Source organism: Capra hircus, chromosome 29 (genome assembly GCF_001704415.2).
Source record: "Capra hircus breed San Clemente chromosome 29, ASM170441v1, whole genome shotgun sequence".
NCBI classification, from domain to species: domain Eukaryota; kingdom Metazoa; phylum Chordata; class Mammalia; order Artiodactyla; family Bovidae; genus Capra; species Capra hircus.
Window position 1 is genome coordinate 42023508 of NC_030836.1, and position 22577 is coordinate 42046084.

At 39.5% G+C, this 22577-nt stretch overlaps 1 protein-coding gene across 1 annotated transcript in view; it reads left to right on the forward strand.

Moving 5' to 3' along the window:
- The window catches only part of LOC102176103 (solute carrier family 22 member 9), a 48524-nt gene that overhangs the window by 17728 nt on the left and 8219 nt on the right, over nt 1-22577 (forward strand). Inside the window, exons 3-5 of the mRNA XM_005699832.3 lie at nt 7315-7469; nt 7572-7740; nt 11933-12056. Coding sequence (XP_005699889.3) covers nt 7315-7469; nt 7572-7740; nt 11933-12056 — 448 coding nt within the window. The remainder of the gene's footprint in view (nt 1-7314; nt 7470-7571; nt 7741-11932; nt 12057-22577) is intronic.

Sequence of the window (22577 nt, forward strand, 5' to 3'; positions counted from 1 at the left end):
TTATTGGCATGTATTTGCTTGTAGTGGTCTTTTACAATCTTTTGTATTTTTGTGGTGTCCACTGTAACTTCTTTTTCATTTCTAATTTTATTGATCTGAGTCCTCTCTCTTTTTTTTCTGATGAGTTCAGTGAAAGGCTTATCAATTTTGCTTATCTTTTTGAACCAACTCTTAGTTTTATCTTTGCTATTGTTTTCTTCAATTCTATTTTATTTACTTCTCCTCTAATCTTTATGATTCTTTCCTTTTACTATCTTTGGATTTTTTGTTGTTGTTGTTGTTCTTCTTTCTCTAGTGGCTTTAGGTGTAAGGTTATGTTGTTAATTTGTGATTTTTCTTGCTTACTTAAGCAAGATTGCATTGCTATAAACTTCCCTCCTATAATTGCTTTTTCCACATCCCATAGGTTTTGGATAGTGATGTTTGTTTGCAGATGACATAATTTCTATACATAGAAAATTTTAAAGGTGCTAGAGTTGAACTATGAAGAAGGCTGAGCACCGAAGAATTGATGCTTTGGAACAGTGGTGTTGGAGAAGACTCTTGAGAGTCCCTTGGACTGCAAGAGATCCAACCAGTCCATTCTGAAGATCAACCCTGGGATTTCTTTGGAAGGAATGATGCTAAAGCTGAAACTCCAGTACTGTGGCCACCTCATGCGAAGAGTTGACTCATTAGAAAAGACTCTGATGCTGGGAGGGATTGGGGGCAGGAGGAGAAGGGGATGACCGAGGATGAGATGGCTGGATGGCATCACTGACTCAACGGACTTGAGTCTGGGTGAACTCCGGGAGATGGTGATGAACAGGGAGGCCTGGCGTGCTGCGATTCATGGGGTCACAAAGAGTCAGACACGACTGAGCGACTGAACTGAACTGAACTAGAAAACTACTAGAGCTCATCAAAGAATTCAGTAAAGTTGTAGGATACTAAATTCATACACAGAAATTTGTTGCACTTCTATATGCTAACAACAAAAGAACAGAAAAAGAAATTAAAGAAACAATCCTACCTAAGGAGACAAAAGTGGCAAGAATACACAGAAGAACTGTACAAAAAAGATCTTCACCACCCAGATAATCATAAAGGTGTGATCACTCACACTCACCTAGAGCCAGACATCCTGGAATATGAAGTCAGGTGGGCCTTAGGAAGCATCATTATGAACAAAGTTAGTGGAGGTGATGGAATTCCAGTTGAGCTATTTCAAATCCTGGAAGATGATGCTGTGAAAGTGCTGCACTCAATATGGCAGCAAATTTGGAAAACTCATCAGTGGCCACAGGACTGGAAAAGATCAGTTTTCATTCCAATCCCAAAGAAAGGCAATGCCAAAGAATGCTCAAACTACTGCACAATTGCACTCATCTCACATGCTAGCAAAGTAATGCTCAAAACCCTCCAAGCCAGGCTTCAGCAATACGTGATCCATGAACTTCCAGATGTTCTAGTTGGATTTAGAAAAGGCAGAGGAACCAGAGACCAAATTGCCAACATCTGCTGGATCATCAAAAAAGCAAGAGAGTTCCAGAAAAACATCTATTTCTGCTTTGTTGACTATGCCAAAGCCTTTGACTGTGTGGATCACAATAACCTGTGGAAAATTCTGAAAGAGATGGGAATACCAGAGCACCTGACCTGCCTCTTGAGAAACCTGTATGCAGGTCAGGAAGCAACAGTTAGAACTGGACATAGGAAAAGGAGTACGTCAAGGCTGTATATTGTCACCCTGCTTATTTAACTTTTATGCAGAGTACATCATGAGAAACGATGGGTTGGAAGAAGCACAAGCTGGAATAAAGATTGCTGGGAGAAATATCAATAACCTCAGATATGCAGATGACACCACCCTAATGGCAGAAAGTGAAGAACTAAAGGGCCTCTTGATGAAAGTGAAACAGGAGAGTGGAAAAGTGGGCTTAAAGCTCGACATTCAGAAAACGAAGATCATGGCATCCAGTCCCATCACTTCATGGGAAATAGATGGGGAAACAGTGGAAACAGTGGCTGCCTTTATTTTGTTGGGCTGCAAAATCACTGCAGACGGTGATTGCAGCTGTGAAATTAAAAGATGCTTACTCCTTGGAAGGGAAGTTATGACCAACCTAAACAGCATATTCAAAAGCAGAGAGATTACTTTGCCAACAAAGGTCCTTCTAGTCAAGGCTATGGTTTTCCCAGTGGTCATGTATTGATGTGAGAGTTGGACCTGAATAATTGATGCTTTTGAACTGTGATGTTGGAGAAGATCTTGAGAGTCCCTTGGACTGCAAGGAGATCAAACCAGTCCATCCTAAAGGAGATCAGTCCTGGGTGTTCATTGGAAGGACTGATGTTGAAGCTGAAACTCCAATACTTTGGCCTCCTTATGCGAAGAGCTGACTCATTTGAAAAGACTCTGATGCTGGGAAAGATTGAAGGCAGGAGGAGAACAGGACAACAGAGGACAAAATGGTTGGATGACATCACTGACACAATGGACATAGGTTAGGGTGGACTCCGGGAATTGGTGATGGACAGGGAGGCCTGGCATGCTGTGTTTCATGGGTTCACAGAGAGTCAGACACGAATGAGTGACTTAACTGAAGGAGACAAAGACCTACACTCTGAAAACCATAAGACCCTTATGAAAGAAATTGAAGACAATACAAAGAGATGAAAATATATATTATGTTCTGGGATTGGAAGAATCAATATTGTCAAAATGGTTATACTAGCTAAGGCAATCTGCAGACTCAACGCAACCCCTATCAAATTACCAATGGCATTTTTCACAGAACTAGAACAAAAAAAAATCTTAAAATGAGTATGGACACACAGAAGACTCCAAACAACCAAAGTAATCTTGAGAAAGAAAAATGGAGCTGGAAGAATCAGCTGTGGTCATCAAAACAGTATGGTACTGGTACCACTAGATAGATAAATCAATCAATATGGAGCAGGATAGAAAGTCCAGAAATAAACCCACACACTTATGGTCAATTAATCTACAACAAAGGAGACAAGACTATACAACAGAGGAAAGACATAAATGGTGCTTGGAAAACTGCAAAGCTCCATGTTTTTAAAAAATGACATTAGAACATTTTTTAACACCATACACAAAATATAAAATTGAAGTGGATTAAAGACCTTAATGTAAGACTGAATACTATAAAACTCTTAGAGGAAAACATATGCAGAACACTCTTTGACATAAATCACAGCAATATCTGTTTTGAGCCATATCCTAGAGTAATGGAAATAAAAGCAAAATAAACAAATGAGACCTAGTCAAACTTAAAAGCTCTTGCACAGCAAAGGAAACCATAGACAACATAAAAAGACAGCCTTTGTGATGGGAGAAAATATTTGCAATAGATGCAACCGACAAGAGATTAGTCTCCAAAATTTACAAACAGCTCATGTGTCTCAATATAATATGGAATTTAGAAAGATGGTAATGATAACCCTGTATGCGAGACAGCAAAAGAGACACAGATGTACAGAACAGACTTTTTGACTCTGTGGGAGAGGGAGAGGGTGGGATGACTTGGAAGAATGGCATTGAAACATGTATAATATCATATAAGAAACAAATCCCCAGTCTAGGTTCGATGCAGGATACAGGATGCTTGGGGCTGGTGCACTGGGATAACCCAGAGGGATGGTATGGGGAGGGAGGTGGGAGGGGGTTCAGGAGTGGGAACTTATGTACACCCGTGGTGGATTCATGTTGATGTATGGCAAAACCAATACAGTATTGTAAAGTAAAAAAAATTTTTTTTAATTAAAAAAAAAATCAAAAGAGCAAGCAACCAAACAATGGGCAGAAGACCTAAATAGACATTTTTCCAAAAAGACATACAGAGAGTCAGGAGGCACCTGAAAAGATACTCAACATCACTAATTATTAGAGAAATGCAAGTCAAAACTACAATAAGATATTGCCTCACACTGGTCAGAATGTGTAGTCTTAGTCAATCAGTCGTGTCTGACTCTTTGCAACCCCACGGATTGTAACCTGCCAGGCTCCTCAGTCCGTAGGATTCTCCAGGCAAGCATACTGGAGTGGGTTGCCATTCCCTTCTCCAGAGGCCCTTCCCAACCCAGGTCTCCTGCATTGCAGGTAGATTGTAGTCAAAACGGCCATCAACAAAAAAATCTACAAACAATAAATGCTGGAGAAGTTGCAGAGAAAAGAAAACCCTCCTATACTGTTGGAGGGAATATAAATTGGTATAGCCTCTATGGAGAATTGTGAGGAGGTTTCTTTAAAAACTAAAATATAGCTATTATAGGATCTAACAATCTCACTCCTGGGCATACATCAGGAGAAAAACACTGTTCAAAAGTATACATGCTCCCCTGTGTTCATAGAGCACTATTTACAATAGCCAAGACATGGAAGCTATTTAAATGTCCATCAACTGTTGAATGGATAAAGATGTGGTTCATATATACAAAGGAATACTACTCAGCAACTAAAAAGAATGATAAAACCATTTGTAGCAATGTTGATGGACCTGGAGATTATCATATTAAGTGAAGTTAGTCATACAGAGAAAGACAAATATATGATATTGCTAATATGCAGATGGTGATTGCAGCCATGAAATTAAAAGACGCTTACTCCTTGGAAGGAAAGTTATGACCAACCTAGATAGCATATTCAAAAACAGAGATATTACTTTGCCAACAAAGGTCCGTCTAGTCAAGGCTATGATTTTTCCAGTGGTCATGTATGGGTATGAGAGTTGGACTGTGAAGAAAGCTGAGCACCGAAGAATTGATGCTTTTGAACTGTGGTGTTGGAGAAGACTCTGGAGAGTCCCTTGGACTGCAAGGAGATCCAACCAGTCCATCCTAAAGAAGATCAGTCCTGGGTGTTCATTGGAAGGACTGATGCTGAGGGTGAACCTCCAATACTTTGGCCACCTCATGCGAAGAGTTGACTCATTGGAAAAGACCCTGATGCTGGGAGGGGTTGGGGGCAGGAGGAGAGGGGATGACAGAGGATGAGATGGCTGGCTGGCATCACCAATTCGATGCACAAGAGTTTGGGTGATCTCTGGGAGTTGTTGATGGACAGGGAGGCCTGACGTGCTGCAATTCATGGGGTTGCAAAGAGTCAGACACGACTGAGCTGAGTGAGCTGAATTGAACTGAGCTGAACTGAATATGCAGAATCTTTAAAAAAAGTGATACAAATGAAGTTATTCACAAAACACTGACTTACAGAATGAACTTATGGTTTCCAGTGGGGAAGGGTGGGAGGGAGGGATAGACTGGGAGAAAAAAAATAAAGTTCATTATTTCCTATTGATTTTCCATTTCCATTTTCCACTGTTGAAAGTGGTATTGAAGTCCCCTGCTATTATTGCACTGCTGTCTATTTCTGCCTTCAGATTGTTAATATTTGCTCAGTATTTTATTTTGCCCTTCTCTTAATTTGTCTTTCTCTTTCTCTTCTTCTTTTGGGACATCCATAATGAGAACAGTATTTTATTTGTTGGTGTTCATAATCCAACAGGCATTCTGTACTCTCTTTAATATTTTTTCTTTGCTCTTCTCTGATTGGAAAATTTCAAATGACTTGTCCTTGAGTTCGTAGATATTTCTTCCATTTTATACATCTCTTGTTGGTGCTCTGTATATTGTTTCACTTACTGCATTCTTCAGCTTTAGAATTTGGTTCATATTTATCATTTCTAGCTCTCTGTTCAACTTCTCATTTTGTTCATGTATTATTTTCTTAATGTCATTGAATTGCCAACCTGCCTTCTCTTGTAGCTCATTGAGTTTCCTTAAGACAGTTTCCTTGAATTCTTCATGAAGCAGTTCAAAGACATCCACTTATTAGAGGTCAGTTGCTGTCAAACTATTCTGTTTCTTTGTTGGTGTCCTGTTTCCTTGATCTTTTATGTTTCTTATAGTGTTGCATTGATATATGCACATTTCATGGAACAATTACCTCTTCCAAACTTTATAGACTAGATTTGTTGGAGAAAGACCTTCACTTGTCGGGAAACGAGCAGGTACCAGCAGGGTGGGATGTGCCAATTCCAGCTGTGAGGAAGGTCCAGTAGTGTAGCCTCCATGCAGCTCCGCCAAGTGAGCGCTGCATTGGTAGCAGCCCTCTAATATTATTGGTGCAAGGACTGTTATGTGTATGGATGCCTACCACATCTTTCCTCAGAGTGTGCTGGTCATTTTGCCCTCGATAGGAAGTGTAATTGTTGTTGCAAAGTTCACAGCCTGCACTGAATGTTGGGTAGATCCTCCTCTTTGCTCCGTGACTGTCATAGCCCTGTCAGGGGTGGGATCTGATCCCCAGTTGTTGGAATAGAAGCCCTAAGGGTCAGATTCCATAAGGCTCCATTGCCCTTAAGTGCAAGCTTTGTGCCAAAGGAAGTGAGTCCTATAGCAAGTGGGGCCCATGTGATCACAGTGAACTTATGTACCTCCCATGCAAGCATTCACAGTTCTGCCCAGTAGCAGCCCAAATTTTCATCCCTTCTCTGTTGTGTTCATCCTAACATAGTACTATAGTGGCTCTGGGAGCTGGCGTGCTGAAGCTGCAGGGATCAAGGTGGCTGTCCTTCTGCCTGGGACTTGGGGGCCTGCCTCTTTAAATCCCTCTTTTAGGGAAAGATATACCCAACTGAATGCAGAGTTCTAGAGAATTGCAAGGAGAAATAAGAAAACCTTCTTCAATGAACAATGCAAAGAAATAGAGGAAAAAAAAAAAAGAAAAAAAAAGTATTTGCTTCTGTGTTTCTTTCTTCGCCATCTTATCAAGTTCCTCTAAGAATTTTCCAAGTCCCTCTGCTCTGTCATGACTGTCTTCTATATTGTTTTAGAAGGAAACCTGTTGCCCAAAGCCAACAAACCCAAAGTCAGCAAGGAGGGTCTCATATGCAACCCATCAGCCACTGTGATGGATTTATTCCACAGACATTGTTTTCAAATAAGTTCTGTTGTAAACTGTGTGAGCCTAAATTGGCAAGTACAACTTTAGATTCCCTGAGTGTAGGTTTTATACAGAATCCCTATGCTAAAAGCATGTGTTAGTAGAAGGGACAGTTATGATATTTTAAAATTCAAAAATATTGCAACCTGCCTATATGATTTGAATTTGTGTCGACCCAATACTAGTAACAGAATAGAGAAGAGGCTTTGATACATTCAGTTTCTGTTTACACACAGGAAGTTTGCTTCTCAGATCTGCCATTTATTATTGATTCTTTAAGGATTCAAAGTCCTTTCTTTTTGCTAGTTTTTACAAGAGGTTGTTATTGTTCCGATAGCCTAATTTGGTGTTTTCTTTCTCAGGTTTGGGAGGAAGTTTATAATCAGGTTGTGTTTCCTCCAGCTTGCCATTGTTGATACCTTTACAGTCATTGCCCCCAATTTCATCATTTACTGCTCACTACGTTTCTTGGCTGGAATGTCTGCTACATGTCTCCTGACAATTAACGTTTTGCTCAGTAAGTCAATGCTTTGTATCTTCAGTGTTTTCCGAGTCTTAACTCCGACCTTGAAATTCCATGTTTACTTGAATTAAAATTTCCATTTGTGTTTTCTTTCAGCACTGGAATGGACAGAGCCCCGATTCCAAGCCATGGCAACAACACTGTTGATGGCTGCCGCTAGTCTGGGACAGACAATCTTTGGAGGCCTGGCTTTTGCCATTCGAGACTGGCACACTCTCCAGCTAGTGATGTCTGCTCCACTCTTTGTTTTGTTTCTGGCCTCAAGGTATAAGCCTTCTTTCCTTCTTTGTCTTGTGAGAGTCTGGGGTGAGAATGTACATGGAATCCGATACAAGAATTCTGTTTGGTCCTGGTCTATCCCTGAGTATTGAAGAAGGAAATGGCAACCCATTCCAATATTCTTGCCTGGAAAATTCCATGGACAAGAGCCTAGTAGGCTACAGTCCATGGGGTTGAAAAGAGTCGGACATGACTGGGTGACTTTCATTTCACTTCATACCTGAGTATGTACTCTCCTTATATGTGCCCTATATACAATCCAAGAAGCAAAACAGGTAGAGTTGCCAGATAAAATTAAGGACATTCAACGAAATTTGAATTTAAGATAACCAGCTCATATTTTTGTGAAATTATATCCCAAATATTGTAAGATACATAATTATACTGAAAATTGTTCATGATTTATATGAAATTTCTAACTGGGTTCTGTATTTTTGTTTGCTACTGAATAAAACACAAGAAATCCCATTATATCCAAATTTCAAACAAGCAACAAATAATTTTTTATCTAAAATATTGCCAGAATTGAAAGAGACACATGTACCCCAATGTTCATCACAGCACTGTTTATCATAGCCAGGACATGGCAACAACCTAGATGTCCATCAGCAGATGAATAGATAAGAAAGCTGTGGTACATATACACAATGGAGTATTACTCAGCCACTAAAAAGAATACATTTGAATCAGTTCTAATGAGGTGGATGAAACTAGAGCCGATTATACAGAGCGAAGTAAGCCAAAAAAAAAACACCAATACAGTATACTAATGCATATATATGGAATTTAGAAAGATGTTAATGATAACCCTGTATGCAAGACAGCAAAAGAGACACAGATATATAGAACAGTCTTTTCGACTCTGTGGGAGAGGGAGAGGGTGGGATGATTTGGGAGTGACGTTGAAACATGTATAATATCATATAAGAAACAAATCGCCAGTCTAGGTTTGATGCAGGATATGGGATGCTTGGGGCTGGTGCACTGGGATGACCCAGAGTGATGGTATGGGGAGGGAGGTGGGAGGGGGTTCAGGATTGGGAACACATGTACACCTGTGATGGATTCATGTTGATGTATGGCAAAACAAATACAATACTGTAAAGTTAAAAATAAATAAATAAATAATTTTTAAAAAGAAAAGCAAAAATAAAATATTGCATGGGGCATAATTCTAATTAAAAATTTACCTTTTAAACTTGAAGTTCAAATTTAATTAGGCACACTAGTTTTACATGCTAAAACCAGCAATCCTAAAGACAGAGGACAGCAAAGAATCTTCTGGGAATTCTGAGTCTTTTGAGGTCTTTCCATCCTTACTAATAAGACTTAACAAATATGATGCAAACAGAATTGATACAAAAATATTATCCCTACAGAGAAATCATCTGAAAGTGAGCCAGCCTCCATTACAATCTGTGATTATAGGTATGACTTTGCAAGAAAATTATGTGATACAGAAGATATGGACATTTTTCATTTTTTTAACTGATATTGGAGAGGAATGGGAAGCAAATTCACCTCCACAACTTCGTAAAGAAAAAGCAGCATGGTTACTCTAGTTTAAATTAAGTCAGATTGGATCCGTTCAGTTCAGTTCAGTTACTCAGTTGTGTCCGACTTTTCACGACCCCAAGGACCACAGCACACCAGGCCTCCATGTCCATCATCAACTCCTGGAGTCTGCTCAAACTCATGTCCATTGAGTTGGTGATGCCATCCAACCATCTCATCCTCTGTTGTCCCTTTCTCAAACCACCCTCAATCTTTCCCAGCACCAGGGTCTTTTCAAATGAGTCAGCTCTTTGCATCAGGCGGCCAAAGTATTGAAATTTCAGCTTCAACATCAGTCCTTCCATTGAACATCCAGGACTGACCTCCTTTAGGATGGACTGGTTGGATCTCCTTGCAGTCCAAGGGACTCTCAAGAGTCTTCTCCAACACCATAGTTCAAAAGCATCAATTCTTTGGTGCTCAGCTTTCTTCACAGTCCAACTCTCACATCCATACATGACTACTGGAAAAACCATAGTCTTGACTAGACAGACCTTTGTTGGCAAAGTAATGTCTCTGCTTTTGAATATGCTGTTTAGGTTGGTCATAACTTTCCTTCCAAGGAGGAAGCATCTTTTAATTTCATGGCTGCAATCACCATCTACAGTGATTTTGGAGCTCCCAAACATAAAGTCAGCCACTGTTTCCACTGTTTCCCCATCTATTTCCTATGAAGTGATGGGACCAGATGCCATGATCTTCGTTTTCTGAATGTTAAGCTTTAAGCCAACTTTTTAACTCTCTTCTTTCACTTTCATCAAGAGGTTCTTTTGTTCTTCTTCACTTTCTGCCAGAAGGGTGGTGCCATCTGCATATCTGAGGTTACTGATATTTCTCCTGGCAATCTTGATTCCAGCTTGTGCTTCCTCCAGCCCAGCATTTCTCATGATGTACTCTGCATATAAGTTAAATAAGCAGGGTGACAATATACAGCCTTGACATAATTCTTTTCCTATTTGGAATCAGTCTCTTGGCCCATGTCCAGTTTTAACTGTTGCTTCCTGACCTGCATACAGGTTTCTCAAGAGGCAGGTCAGGTGCTCTGGTATTCCCATCTCTTTCAGAATTTTCCACAGGTTATTGTGATCCACACAGTCAAAGGCTTTGGCATAGTCAATAAAGCAGAAATAGATGTTTTTCTGGAACTCTCTTGTTTTTTCAGTGATCCAGCAGATGTTGGCAATTTAATCTCTGGTTCCTCTGCCTTTTCTAAAACCAGCTTGAACATCTGGAATTTCAAGGTTCACGTATTGCTGAAGCCTGGCTTGGAGAATTTTGAGCATTGTTTTACTAGTGTGTGAAATGAGTGCAATTGTGTGGTAGTTTGACCATTCTTTGGCATTGCCTTTCTTTGGGATTGGAATGAAAACCGACCTTTTCCAGTCTTGTAGCCACTGCTGAGTTTTCCAAGTTTGCTGCCATATTGAGTGCACCACTTTCACAGCATCATCTTTAGAGATTTGAAATAGCTCAGATTGGATGGTTTTTATCATTTGTTCTATGCACACTCTGAGAGTCCCTTGGACTGCAAGGAGATCAAACAAATCAATCTTAAAGGAAATCAACCCTGAATACTCATTGCAAGGACTGATGCTGAAGCTGAAGCTCCAATACTCTGACCACCTGATGCAAACAGCTGACTCACTGGAAAGGCCCCTGATGCTGGGAAAGATTGCAGACAGAAGGATAAGAGGATTACAGAGGATGAGACGGTTGGATGGAATCACCAATGCAATGAACATGAACTTGGGCAAAGTTCAGGAGATGGAAGGGGACAGGGAGGCCTGGTGTGCTGCAGTCCATGGGGTTGCAAAGAGGCAAACACAACTTGGCAACTGAACAGCATGCACAGCTTTGCCCTTCTCTTTAAAAAGACTTAGAGTTATCATTACCATCTTACTAAATTCCATATATATGAATGGCAATTACACCCCTCTCCCTAAGAAGGCTGTTCAGAAGATTATTGTCTGAAAATGACTCTCCCTCAGGGAAATGATTACAGATATATTAATAATATAGTGAGGTGAGTTCATTTAGACTGGAGGATGTAGTCTCTCTCAGGCTCATCCATTATGTCACTACATCCTCATGACAATTCTACAGAGTATGTGGGACTGCCTCCTTGTTACACAGATGATAAAATCAAGGCAGCTATAAGTAACTCTCTTCTGTAGCCAGATTCCATCATAACTGGTAGGAGCAGGAGTGATTCCCATCTGTGTGAGCCTTTGGCATACATAAAACACTTAAGGGCCCTTATTTTAGAAAAATGACACATTATGAGGAGACATTTCTTATGCCCTTAAGAGATCTTGGCAAAGGCCTGCACAAGTAAGGATCCCTCACATTTCAGCTTCATGAGCTCCCTGGTAAATTTGCCTCTGGTTGAGAAGGGAATCAATATGACTCCAGCCTACAATCTCAATAGTGAAGGTAAACGCCACAGAGAGGTCATCTCATTTTTCCCTAGTTATGGCAAAAGAGAATGTAAGTTTATAAATTTTGGTATAATCCAACAAGCAGTAGGCATCAGACTGGAGGGGGAAGTCATCTCTGGACAAAGGCTATGTGCAAAAAGGACAAGTGAAAGTTGACTACACTTTTGTCCTACTCTTCTTTTTTAGGTGGCTGATAGAATCTGCTCGGTGGTTGATTACCATAGACAAACCCAAAAAGGGCTTAAAGGAACTTCAAAAGGCAGCCCACAGAAATGGAAGGAAGAATACTGGAGATACCCTAACCATGGAGGTGAGGAGGCTGGGAGTTGGTTACAGAATGCAAGAAAAACATATATGTTATTCTTTATATTATTTATATGTCATATATATCATTCATATCCATAAGAGGAAGGGAAAGCAAGATCACAGTGGTGGTTATGAGGCTTCTTACCTCGCTGTCCTAGTTCTCAACGAGTATCAGCGTCGTTTGTGTTGGCATTGGCAGAGAACACGTTGCTGCTAAAAGTAGACACAGATGTTTTACTTAACAGAGGAAAAGGTCACTAATTATTAACAAGTGGAAAGACTGAGCATTGGCCACACATTAACTTGGTAAGAGAAAGTAACCAAAACTAATTTATTCTTTCCAGTTCAATGTTTTGATAGCCTTTTTTCAGGGCAACAAGACCAGAAGGAAGGTTCCATGACTGTGCAAAATAGAGCATATGGAACTTCATATTTCTGTTCATTCACTCACAAACACTTTGATCCATGAAATCTGCTGAATGCTTACCTATGGCAAGTTTGGTTATATCCCTGGAAATATGACAGTGAACACAACAATACAAATCTCTGTTTTGTGAAATTGACAGTCAACTTACCACAAGTCTCAAGGGTAAAACTGAATAGGTATGCCTCAAAGAAGTGATTTTCTTTTTTATTTTCCTTCCTAGGTAAGTAAAACATTGTAGACCATTAAGTGATTCATTCATCATATCATGCACATACATAAAATACTTATCAAAAGATTACAGTGTGTGAGACATGTTACTTGGTCATGAATAACAGAATAAGCCAGGATTCCAGCCTTCCAGAATCTTTCATATAGATATGAGGGGGAAAATAACAGATATTTTTCAGTCTAAATATTGCAATGACAGGGGATAGAAAGATTTCTATTGAAGACCCTGAAAAAAGAGTCTACCTTCATTTTATTGGAAAAAATAATAATTAGCTGGTTCAGGAAGAGAAATACAACATTTTTGGAAGCATATTCAATGACATATCTAATGAAAATTTTTATACTCCCCAAAGAATGCAGAGGCTCTTTTTAAAAGAGATTTGAATAAGGAGAAACAAAATGCTTCTGAGAGTTAAGATTCGACTGAAGATGGGGGAAAGTAATCAAAGGATGCTCAGTTGTGTCTGACTCTTTGCAATTCCATGGACTGTAGCCTGTCAGGTTCCTCTGTCCACGAGCTATTCCTGGCAAGAATACCAGAGTGGGTTGCCATTTCCTTCTCCAGGGGATCTTCCTGACCCAGGGATTGAAGCTGTGTCTCTTACATCTCCTGCTTTAGCAGGTGGGTTCTTTACCACTGAGCCACCTGGGAAGAAATTAAAATTTCTCCCATAATGAAGTCATTACATAGGGATAATACCCCTGAGGGTCCTTGATATGATGGAGAATGTTGGTACACACTTCTGAAATAAAAAGAAAACCTCTAAATTGGTATTGACCTATGATTCTTTTAAAACTGCATTGATATAACCCTATCTCATACAAAATTAAATTGTACTAACTTACTTCTGAGGAACTATCTTTATAGTCAAGCCCGAATCTAACATTTTGCCTACCAGTTTGGCCCAGTACAGAGAATGAAAGATTTGATGTTACAAGGGACAGGTACATAACAAAAACAAGTACAAAAACAAGTGATACAAGCAGAAAGTAAGACAAGAATTAAGCATTATCTAAGTGAAAGGCAGCTGACAATCACCTCAGTGCCAGGAGAAGAAAGGGAGCTTTGCACAAGAGAAACAACTGAAACTTGGCTTACAAAATGAATTCACTGCATGAATGACTAGTCAATATTGTTTAATTTTATTTTTTTATTTTGTAAAAATAATTTAGAAATTTGTTGTCTTAATCTTGTTTTAACTTCATCTGATGAATTGCCTGACACACCCACTTCAATCATAACTTAAGTTTGTTCCACTTATATCCACTCAAATATCATTTTATCTTTTAATAAACTTTTAATTATACTCTTTAAAAAGAGTATAATTGTTTTACAATATTGTGTTAGTTTCTGCTGTACAATGAAGTGAACCAGCTATATATATACATGTATACCCTCCATCTTGGACCTCCCTCCCACCTTCCATCCTTCCCACTCATCTAGATTATCACAGGCACCCTGTGCTATGCAGCTATCTATTTTATACATGGTAGTGTATATATCTCAATCCTAATCTCCCAATACATCCACCCTCCCCTTCCTCTACTCTGTACATATGTCTGTCTTCTACATCTGCATCTGTATTCCTGCACTGTAAATAAATTTATCTGTATCATTTTTCTATATTTCACACATATGCATTATTGATTACTCCAGTCTTGAATGTCTGACAGCCCAGTATATAACACATCTCTTTTCCCCAAAACACATACAACTTAGGTACAATTTTAAGATCACAGAAAGATAGAAAGCAAAATCTTTGTTTTTCACTCCAGTGAAAATTGAAATAATAGATGTGACTTTAAATATCTAGCAGCAGAGTATCATCAGCAAGATGAAGGGCTAGGAGAGGCCAACACTTGTCTCCCCCTTAAAAACAATAAATAAACAGCTTGTTGTTGCTGTTTAGCCACTAAGTTGTGTATAACTCTTTTGCAACCCCATGGACTATAGCCCACCAGGCCCCTCTGTCTGTCTGTAGGTTTCCCAGGAAACAATGCTGGATTGGGTTGCCATTTCCTTCTCCAGGGGATCTTCCTGACCCACATTCCCTGCATTGACGGGCAGATTCTTTACACTGGGCCACCAGGGAAGCCCAAAATAAACAACTACCAACTGAAAAAAACAGCTCTGGAAAAGGCTGGAAAACAAAGATGGTGTGATCACTCACCTAGAGCAAGACATCCTGGAATGTGAAGTCAAGTGGGCCTTAGAAAGAATCACTACGAACAAAGCTAGTGATGGAATTCCAGTTGAGCTATTTCAAATCCTGGAAGATGATGCTGTGAAAGTGCTACACTCAATATGCCAGCAAATTTGGATAACTCAGCAGCGGCCACAGGACTGGAAAAGGTCAGTTTTCACTCCAATCCCAAAGAAAGGCAATGCCAAAGAATGGTCAAACTACCACACAATTGCACTCATCTCACATGCTAATAAAGCAATGCTCAAAATTCTCCAAGCCAAGCTTCAGCAATACGTGAACCGTGAACTTCCTGATGTTCAAGCTGGTTTTAGACAAGGCAGAGGAACCAGAGATCAAATTGCCAACATCCACTGGATCACTGAAAAAACAAGAGAGTTCCAGAAAAACATCTATTTCTGCTTTGTTGACTATGCCAAAGCCTTTGACTGTGTGGATCACAATAACCTGTGGAAAATTCTGAAAGAGATGGGAATACCAGAGCACCTGACTTGCCTCTTGAGAAACCTGTATGCAGGTCAGGAAGCAACAGTTAGAACTGGACATGGAACAACAGACTGGTTCCAAATAGGAAAAGAATTATGTCAAGGCTGTATATTGTCACCCTGCTTATTTAACTTATATGCAGAGTACATCATGAGAAATGCCGGGCTGGAAGAAGCACAAGCTGGAATCAACATTGCCGGGAGAAATATCAATAACCTCAGATATGGAGATGACACCACCCTTATGGCAGAAAGTGAAGAGGAACTAAAAAGCCTCTTGATGAAAGTGAAAGAAGAGAGTGAAAAAGTTGGCTTAAAGCTCAACATTCAGAGAACGAAGATCATGGCATCCGGTCCCATCACTTCATGGGAAATAGCTGGGGAAACAGTGGAAACAGTGGCTGCCTTTATTTTGGTTGGGGGGGGGGGGCTCCAAAATCACTGTAGATGGTGATTGCAGCCATGAAATTAAAAGATGCTTCCTCCTTGGAAGGAAAGTTATGACCAACCTAGATAGCATATTCAAAAGCAAAGACATCACTTTGCCAACAAAGGTCCGTCTAGTCAAGGCTATGGTTTTTCCAGTGGTCATGTATGGATGTGAGAGGAGTTGGACTGTGAAGAGAGCTGAGCACCAAAGAATTGAAGCTTTTGAATTGTGGTGTTGGAGAAGACTCTGGACAGTCCCTTGGACTGCAAGGAGATCCAACCAGTCCATCCTAAAGGAGATCAGCCCTGGGTGTTCTTTGGATGGAATGATGCTAAAGCTGAAACTCCAATACTTTGGCCACCTCATGCGAAGAGTTGATTCATTGGAAAAGACTCTGATGCTGAGAGGGACTGGGGGCAGGAGGAAAAGGGGATAACAGAGGATGAGATGGTTGAATGGCATCACCGACTCAATGGACATGAGTTTAAGTGATGTCCGGGAGTTGGTGATAGACAGGGAGGCCTGGCATGTTGCAATTCATGAGGTCAAAAATAGTCGGACAGGACTGAGCAACTGAACTGTCTGACTGGCAAGGACATAACAGCAGAAACACAAAAGTCAAAAGGATATCTGCATAGAAGAAGTGCAGGAAATATTTTAGCTGCATCACCCCGTGCTCCAATCCAGAGTAGCTTGGTGACAGGAGGAGTCCCCATGCAGGGATCTTACCCTATGAGGAAATGGAGAGCAGGATACTTCTGCAAGCCTCAACCCTCATGGACTTTTGCAGACTTTGCTTCTGAGGACTCACATAGGCTTCACCTATGCTGATCAGACGTCAGAGATACCTGCAGTCCTAGATACTGTGTTTCTTCTCCAAGGCTGGCACTGTCACTGTGGTGAGACCTTTCCCCAGGAACCCCAGTCACTGTTGTGTCCAGCTCTCTGTGATCAAGATTCCACAGAATTAAATATCCTTTCATGACATAAATTCTAAAAAAATCAGGTATAGAGGCGATGTACCTAAATATGATAAAGACCATATAGGACAAACCCATAGCTAACATCTACTCAATGGTGAAAAGTTAAAAGCCTTTCTTTAAGATCAAGAACAAGACAAAGATGCCCACACTCATCATTTCTATTCAACATAGTTTGAAATCCTCACCATAATAATTAGGCAAAAAATAAATAAATAAAGCCATCCAGGTCAGAAAGGAAGAAATAAAATCAATTCTGCTTGCAAATGATATGATCTTATGTACAGTGTTGACATGAAACAGACTGCTAGATATTTCTCCAGTAAAGATGGGTTTATTCAGGATCAATAGAGAATTGCATTTCAGGGCTTGCAACCATGGTGAGCCATATGCAAGCTGTGCATGGCAAGGGAAAGAAAACACCTTTATAGGTAGGAAAAAGCAGTTAGAAAATCTTTTATAGTTAACAGAGAGTCCATAGCTTCATTGGTTTGTCCTTGCCAGGAAAGAAAAGGAGTCTTTCTTCTTCCTATTGGGCTCTACTACTATCACAAGACATAGAAGCTCCCCCTTCTAATCTCTTGATTCTATTTAATTGAAGTTTCTGTTTATTAAGTTTATACAATAGAAAATCCTAACAATTCCATATAAAAAGCCTGTTAGAACTGATAAGCAAATTCAGTAAAGTTGAAGGATAAAAATCAATATTAAAATTAATTATATTTCTATACACTAAAAACCAACTATATGAAAGAGAAATTAGGAAAGCAAACCCATTTACAATAGTAAAAAAAACGATAAAATACTTAGGAATAATTTAAGCAAGGAGGTGAATATTTTCTGTATACAGAAAACTATAAAATATTAACGAAAGAAACTGAAGATAAAAATAAATGGAAAGATATTCCATTATTGGATTGGAGTAATTAATATTATGAAAGATTCATACTATCCCAAGTAATATACAATCTCTCCCCAAGCAATCTCTATCAAAATTCAAATGTGTTTCTCTTTGAAGTAGAAAAAACTATCCTGAAACTTGTGCGGTACCACAAAAGACCCTGAATAGCCAAAGCAATCCTGATAAAGAAGAACAAAGCTGGAGGTGTCACACATCCTGATTTCAAACTATATCACAAAATTGTAATAATCAAAACAGTATGGTGCTGGCATAAAAACAGGCACAAAGGATGGTGGATCAGATAGAGAGCCCAGATACAAACCCATACATAAATGTTCAACAAGATTTTAATAAGGGAACACACAATGAGGAAAGAATAATGTCTCCAATAAATAGTATTGGGGAAATTGAATATTCATATGCAAAAGAATGAAACTGAGTCCCAGTCTTACACAAAAATTAACTTCAAATAAATTAAAGATATAAAGGTAAATCCTAAAAGCAAAACTTCCAAGGGAACATTTCACGCAAAGATGGGCTCAATAAAGGACAGAAGCGGTGGGGACCTAACAGAAGAAGAAGATATTAAGAAGAGGTGGCAAGAATACACAGGAGAACTACATAAAAGATCTTCATGACCCAGATAACCACAATGGTGTGATAACTCACCTAGAGCCAGACATCCTGGAATGTGAAATCAAGCGGGCTTTAGGAAGTATCACTACGAACAAAGCTAGTGAAAGTGATGAAATTCCCGTTGAGCTATTTCAAATCCTGAAAGATGATGCTGTGAAAGTGCTGCACTCAATATGGCAGCAAATTTGGAAAACTCAGCAGTGGCCACAGGACTGGAAAAGGTCAGTTTTCATTTCAGTCCAAAGAAAGGCAATGCCAAAGAATGGTCAAACTACCATATAATTTCACTCATCTCACACGCTAATAAAGCAATGCTCAAAATTCTCCAAGCCAGGCTTCAGCAATACGTGAACTGTGAACTTCCTGATGTTCAAGCTGGTTTTAGACAAGGCAGAGGAACCAGAGATCAAATTGCCAACATCCGCTGGATCATGGAAAAAGCAAGAGAGTTCCAGAAAAACATCTATTTCTGCTTTCTTGACTATGCCAAAGCCTTTGACTGTGTGGATCATAATAAACTGTGGAAAATTCTGAAAGAGATGGGAATACCAGAGCACCTGACCTGCCTCTTGAGAAACCTGTATGCAGGTCAGGAAGCAACAGTTAGAACTGGACATGGAAGGACAGACTGGTTCCAAATAGGAAAAGGAGTACGTCAAGGCTGTATATTGTCACCCTGCTTATTTAACTTATGTGCAGAGTACATTATGAGAAACACTGGGCTGGAGGAAGCACAAGCTGGAATCAAGATTGCTGGGAGAACTATCAATAACCTCAGATATGCAGATGACATCACCCTTATGGTGGAAAGTGAAGAAGAACTAAAGTGCCTCTTGGTGAAAGTGAAAGAGGAGAGTGAAAATGTTAAAGCTCAACATTCAGAAAACTAAAATCATGGTATCCGGTCCAATCACTTCAAGGCAAACACATGGGGAAACAGTGGAAACAGTGTCAGACTTTATTTTGGGGGGCTCCAAAATCACTGTAGATGGTGACAGCAGCCATGCAAGTAAAAGACGCTTACTCCTTGGAAGGAAAGTTATGACAAACCTAGACAGCCTATTTAAAAGGAGAGATATCACTGTGTCAACAAAGGTCTGTCTCGTCAAGGCTATGGTTTTTCCAGTAATTATTGTATGGATGTGAGAGTTGGACTATAAAGAAAGCTGAGTGCTGAAGAATTGATGCCTTTGAACTGTGGTGTTGGAGAAGACTCTTGAGAGTCCCATGGACTGCAAGGAGATACAACTAGTCCATCCTAAAGGAGATCAGTCCTGGATGTTCAATGGAAGGACTGATGTTGAAGCTGAAACTCCAGTACTTTGGCCACCTGATGCAAAGAGCTGACTCATTTGAAAAGACCCTGATGCTGGGAAAGATTGAGGGCGGGAGGAGAAGGGGACAACAGAGGATGAGATGGTTGGATGGCATCACCGACTCAATGGACATGGGTTTGGGTGGACTCCAGGAGCTGGTGATGGACAGGGAGGCCTGGTGTGTTGCGGTTCATGGGGTCACAAAGAGTCGGACACAACTGAACGACTGTACTGAACTGACTGAAAAGCATAAAACTCCTAGCAGGGAGAGGTGGTGGAAACAGGAAAAGAGCTTCTTGACATGAGTCTTGGCAATGTTTCTTGAATAAGACATCAAAAGCATAAGCAACAAAAGCAAAAATGAAAAGGTAGGACTGCATCAAACTAAAGAGCCTCTGCACGGCTGAGAAAACAATGAATTAAAAAGGCAGTTTACAACTTGGGAGAAATTAATGTATGGCAAAACCACTACAATATTGTAATTAGCCTCCAATTGAAATAAATTTATATTAAAAAAATAATTTTCAAACCATATATCTGATTAAGGGTTAATATTAAAAATATATAAAGAAAGTGTTAATTTTCTCAAAAGAGAAAATAATTCAATTTTAAATGAGCAAATGATCTGAATAGCCATTTTTCTAAAGAAGAAACAAATGGCCAATAGGTATGTGAAAAGGTGCTCAGCATAATTTAGGGACATGCAAACTAAAACCCAATGAAGTATTATCTCACACCTATTGTCAAAAAGATAAAAGATAACAAATGTTCACAAGGATGTTGAAAAAGGACAACCTTACACACATTGTTGATGGGAATGTAAATTGGCACAGCCATTGTGGCAAATGCTATGGTAGTTTCTCAAAAAATTAAAAACTGAACTACCATATGACCCAGCAATTCTACTTCTGGGTGCATATCCAAAGGAAATGAAACCAGTATCTTGAAGGGAAATCTGCACATCCATATTAATTTAGCAATTTTCAGAATAGACAAAATTAAGAAATAGTCTAGACATCCTTCAAAAGTTAAATGAGTAAAGAAAGTGTGAGAGACACAGACATATGCAATGGAATATTATTCTGACTTTTAATTTTTTTTTTATTTTCTTGCAGCATTTTTTTTTAAATTTTTTAATTTTTTTTTATTTTTTAAATTTTAAAATCTTTAATTCTTACATGCGTTCCCAAACATGAATCCCCCTCCCACCTCCCTCCCCACAACATCTCTCTGGGTCATCCCCATGCACCAGCCCCAAGCATGCTGCACCCTACGTCAGACATGGACTGGCGATTCAATTCTTACATGAGAGTATACATGTTAGAATTCCCATTCTCCCAAATCATCCCACCCTCTCCCTCTCCCTCTGAGTCCAAAAGTCCGTTATACACATCTGTGTCTTTTTTCCTGTCTTGCATACAGGGTCGTCATTGCCATCTTCCTAAATTCCATATATATGTGTTAGTATACTGTATTGGTGTTTTTCTTTCCAGCTTACTTCACTCTGTATAATTGGCTCCAGTTTCATCCATCTCATCAGAACTGATTCAAATGAATTCTTTTTAACGGCTGAGTAATACTCCATTGTGTATATGTACCACTGCTTTCTTATCCATTCATCTGCTGATGGACATCTAGGTTGTTTCCATGTCCTGGCTATTATAAACAGTGCTGCAATGAACATTGGGGTACATGTGTCTCTTTCAATTCTGGTTTCCTCAGTGTGTATGCCCAGCAGTGGGATTGCTGGGTCATAAGGTAGTTCTATTTGCAATTTTTTAAGGAATCTCCACACTGTTCTCCATAGTGGCTGTACTAGTGTGCATTCCCACCAACAGTGTAGGAGGGTTCCCTTTTCTCCACACCCTCTCCAGCATTTATTGCTTGCAGATTTTTGGATCGCAGCCATTCTGACTGGTGTGAAGTGGTTTTGATTTGCATTTCTCTAATAATGAGTGATGTTGAGCATCTTTTCATGTGTTTGTTAGCCATCCGTATGTCTTCTTTGGAGAAATGTCTATTCAGTTCTTTGGCCCATTTTTTGATTGGGTCGTTTATTTTTCTGGAACTGAGCTGCAGAAGTTGCTTGTATATTTTTGAGATTAGTTGTTTGTCAGTTGTTTCATTTGCTATTATTTTCTCCCATTCAGAAGGCTGTCTTTTCACCTTGCTTATATTTTCCTTTGTTGTGCAGAAGCTTTTAATTTTAATTAGATCCCATTTGTTTATTTTTGCTTTTATTTCCAGAATTCTGGGAGGTGGATCATAGAGGATCCTGCTGTGATTTATGTCTGAGAGTGTTTTGCCTATGTTCTCCTCTAGGAGTTTTATAGTTTCTGATCTTACATTTCAATCTTTAATCCATTTTGAGTTTATTTTTGTGTACGGTGTTAGAAAGTGATCTAGTTTCATTCTTTTACAAGTGGTTGACCAGTTTTCCCAGCACCACTTGTTAAAGAGATTGTCTTTACTCCATTGTATATTCTTGCCTCCTTTGTCAAAGATAAGGTGTCCATATGTGTGTGGATTTATCTCTGGGCTTTCTATTTTGTTCCATTGATCTATATGTCTGTCTTTGTGCCAGTACCATACTGTCTTGATGACTGTGGCTTTGTAGTAGAGCCTGAAGTCAGGCAAGTTGATTCCTCCAGTTCCATTCTTCTTTCTCAAGATTGCTTTGGCTATTCGAGGTTTTTTGTATTTCCATACAAATTGCGAAATTATTTGTTCTAGTTCTGTGAAAAATGTGGCTGGTAGCTTGACAGGGATTGCATTGAATTTGTAAATTGCTTTGGGTAGTATACTCATTTTCACTATATTGATTCTTCCGATCCATGAACATGGTATATTTCTCCATCTATTAGTGTCCTCTTTGATTTCTTTCATCAGTGTTTTATAGTTTTCTATATATAGGTCTT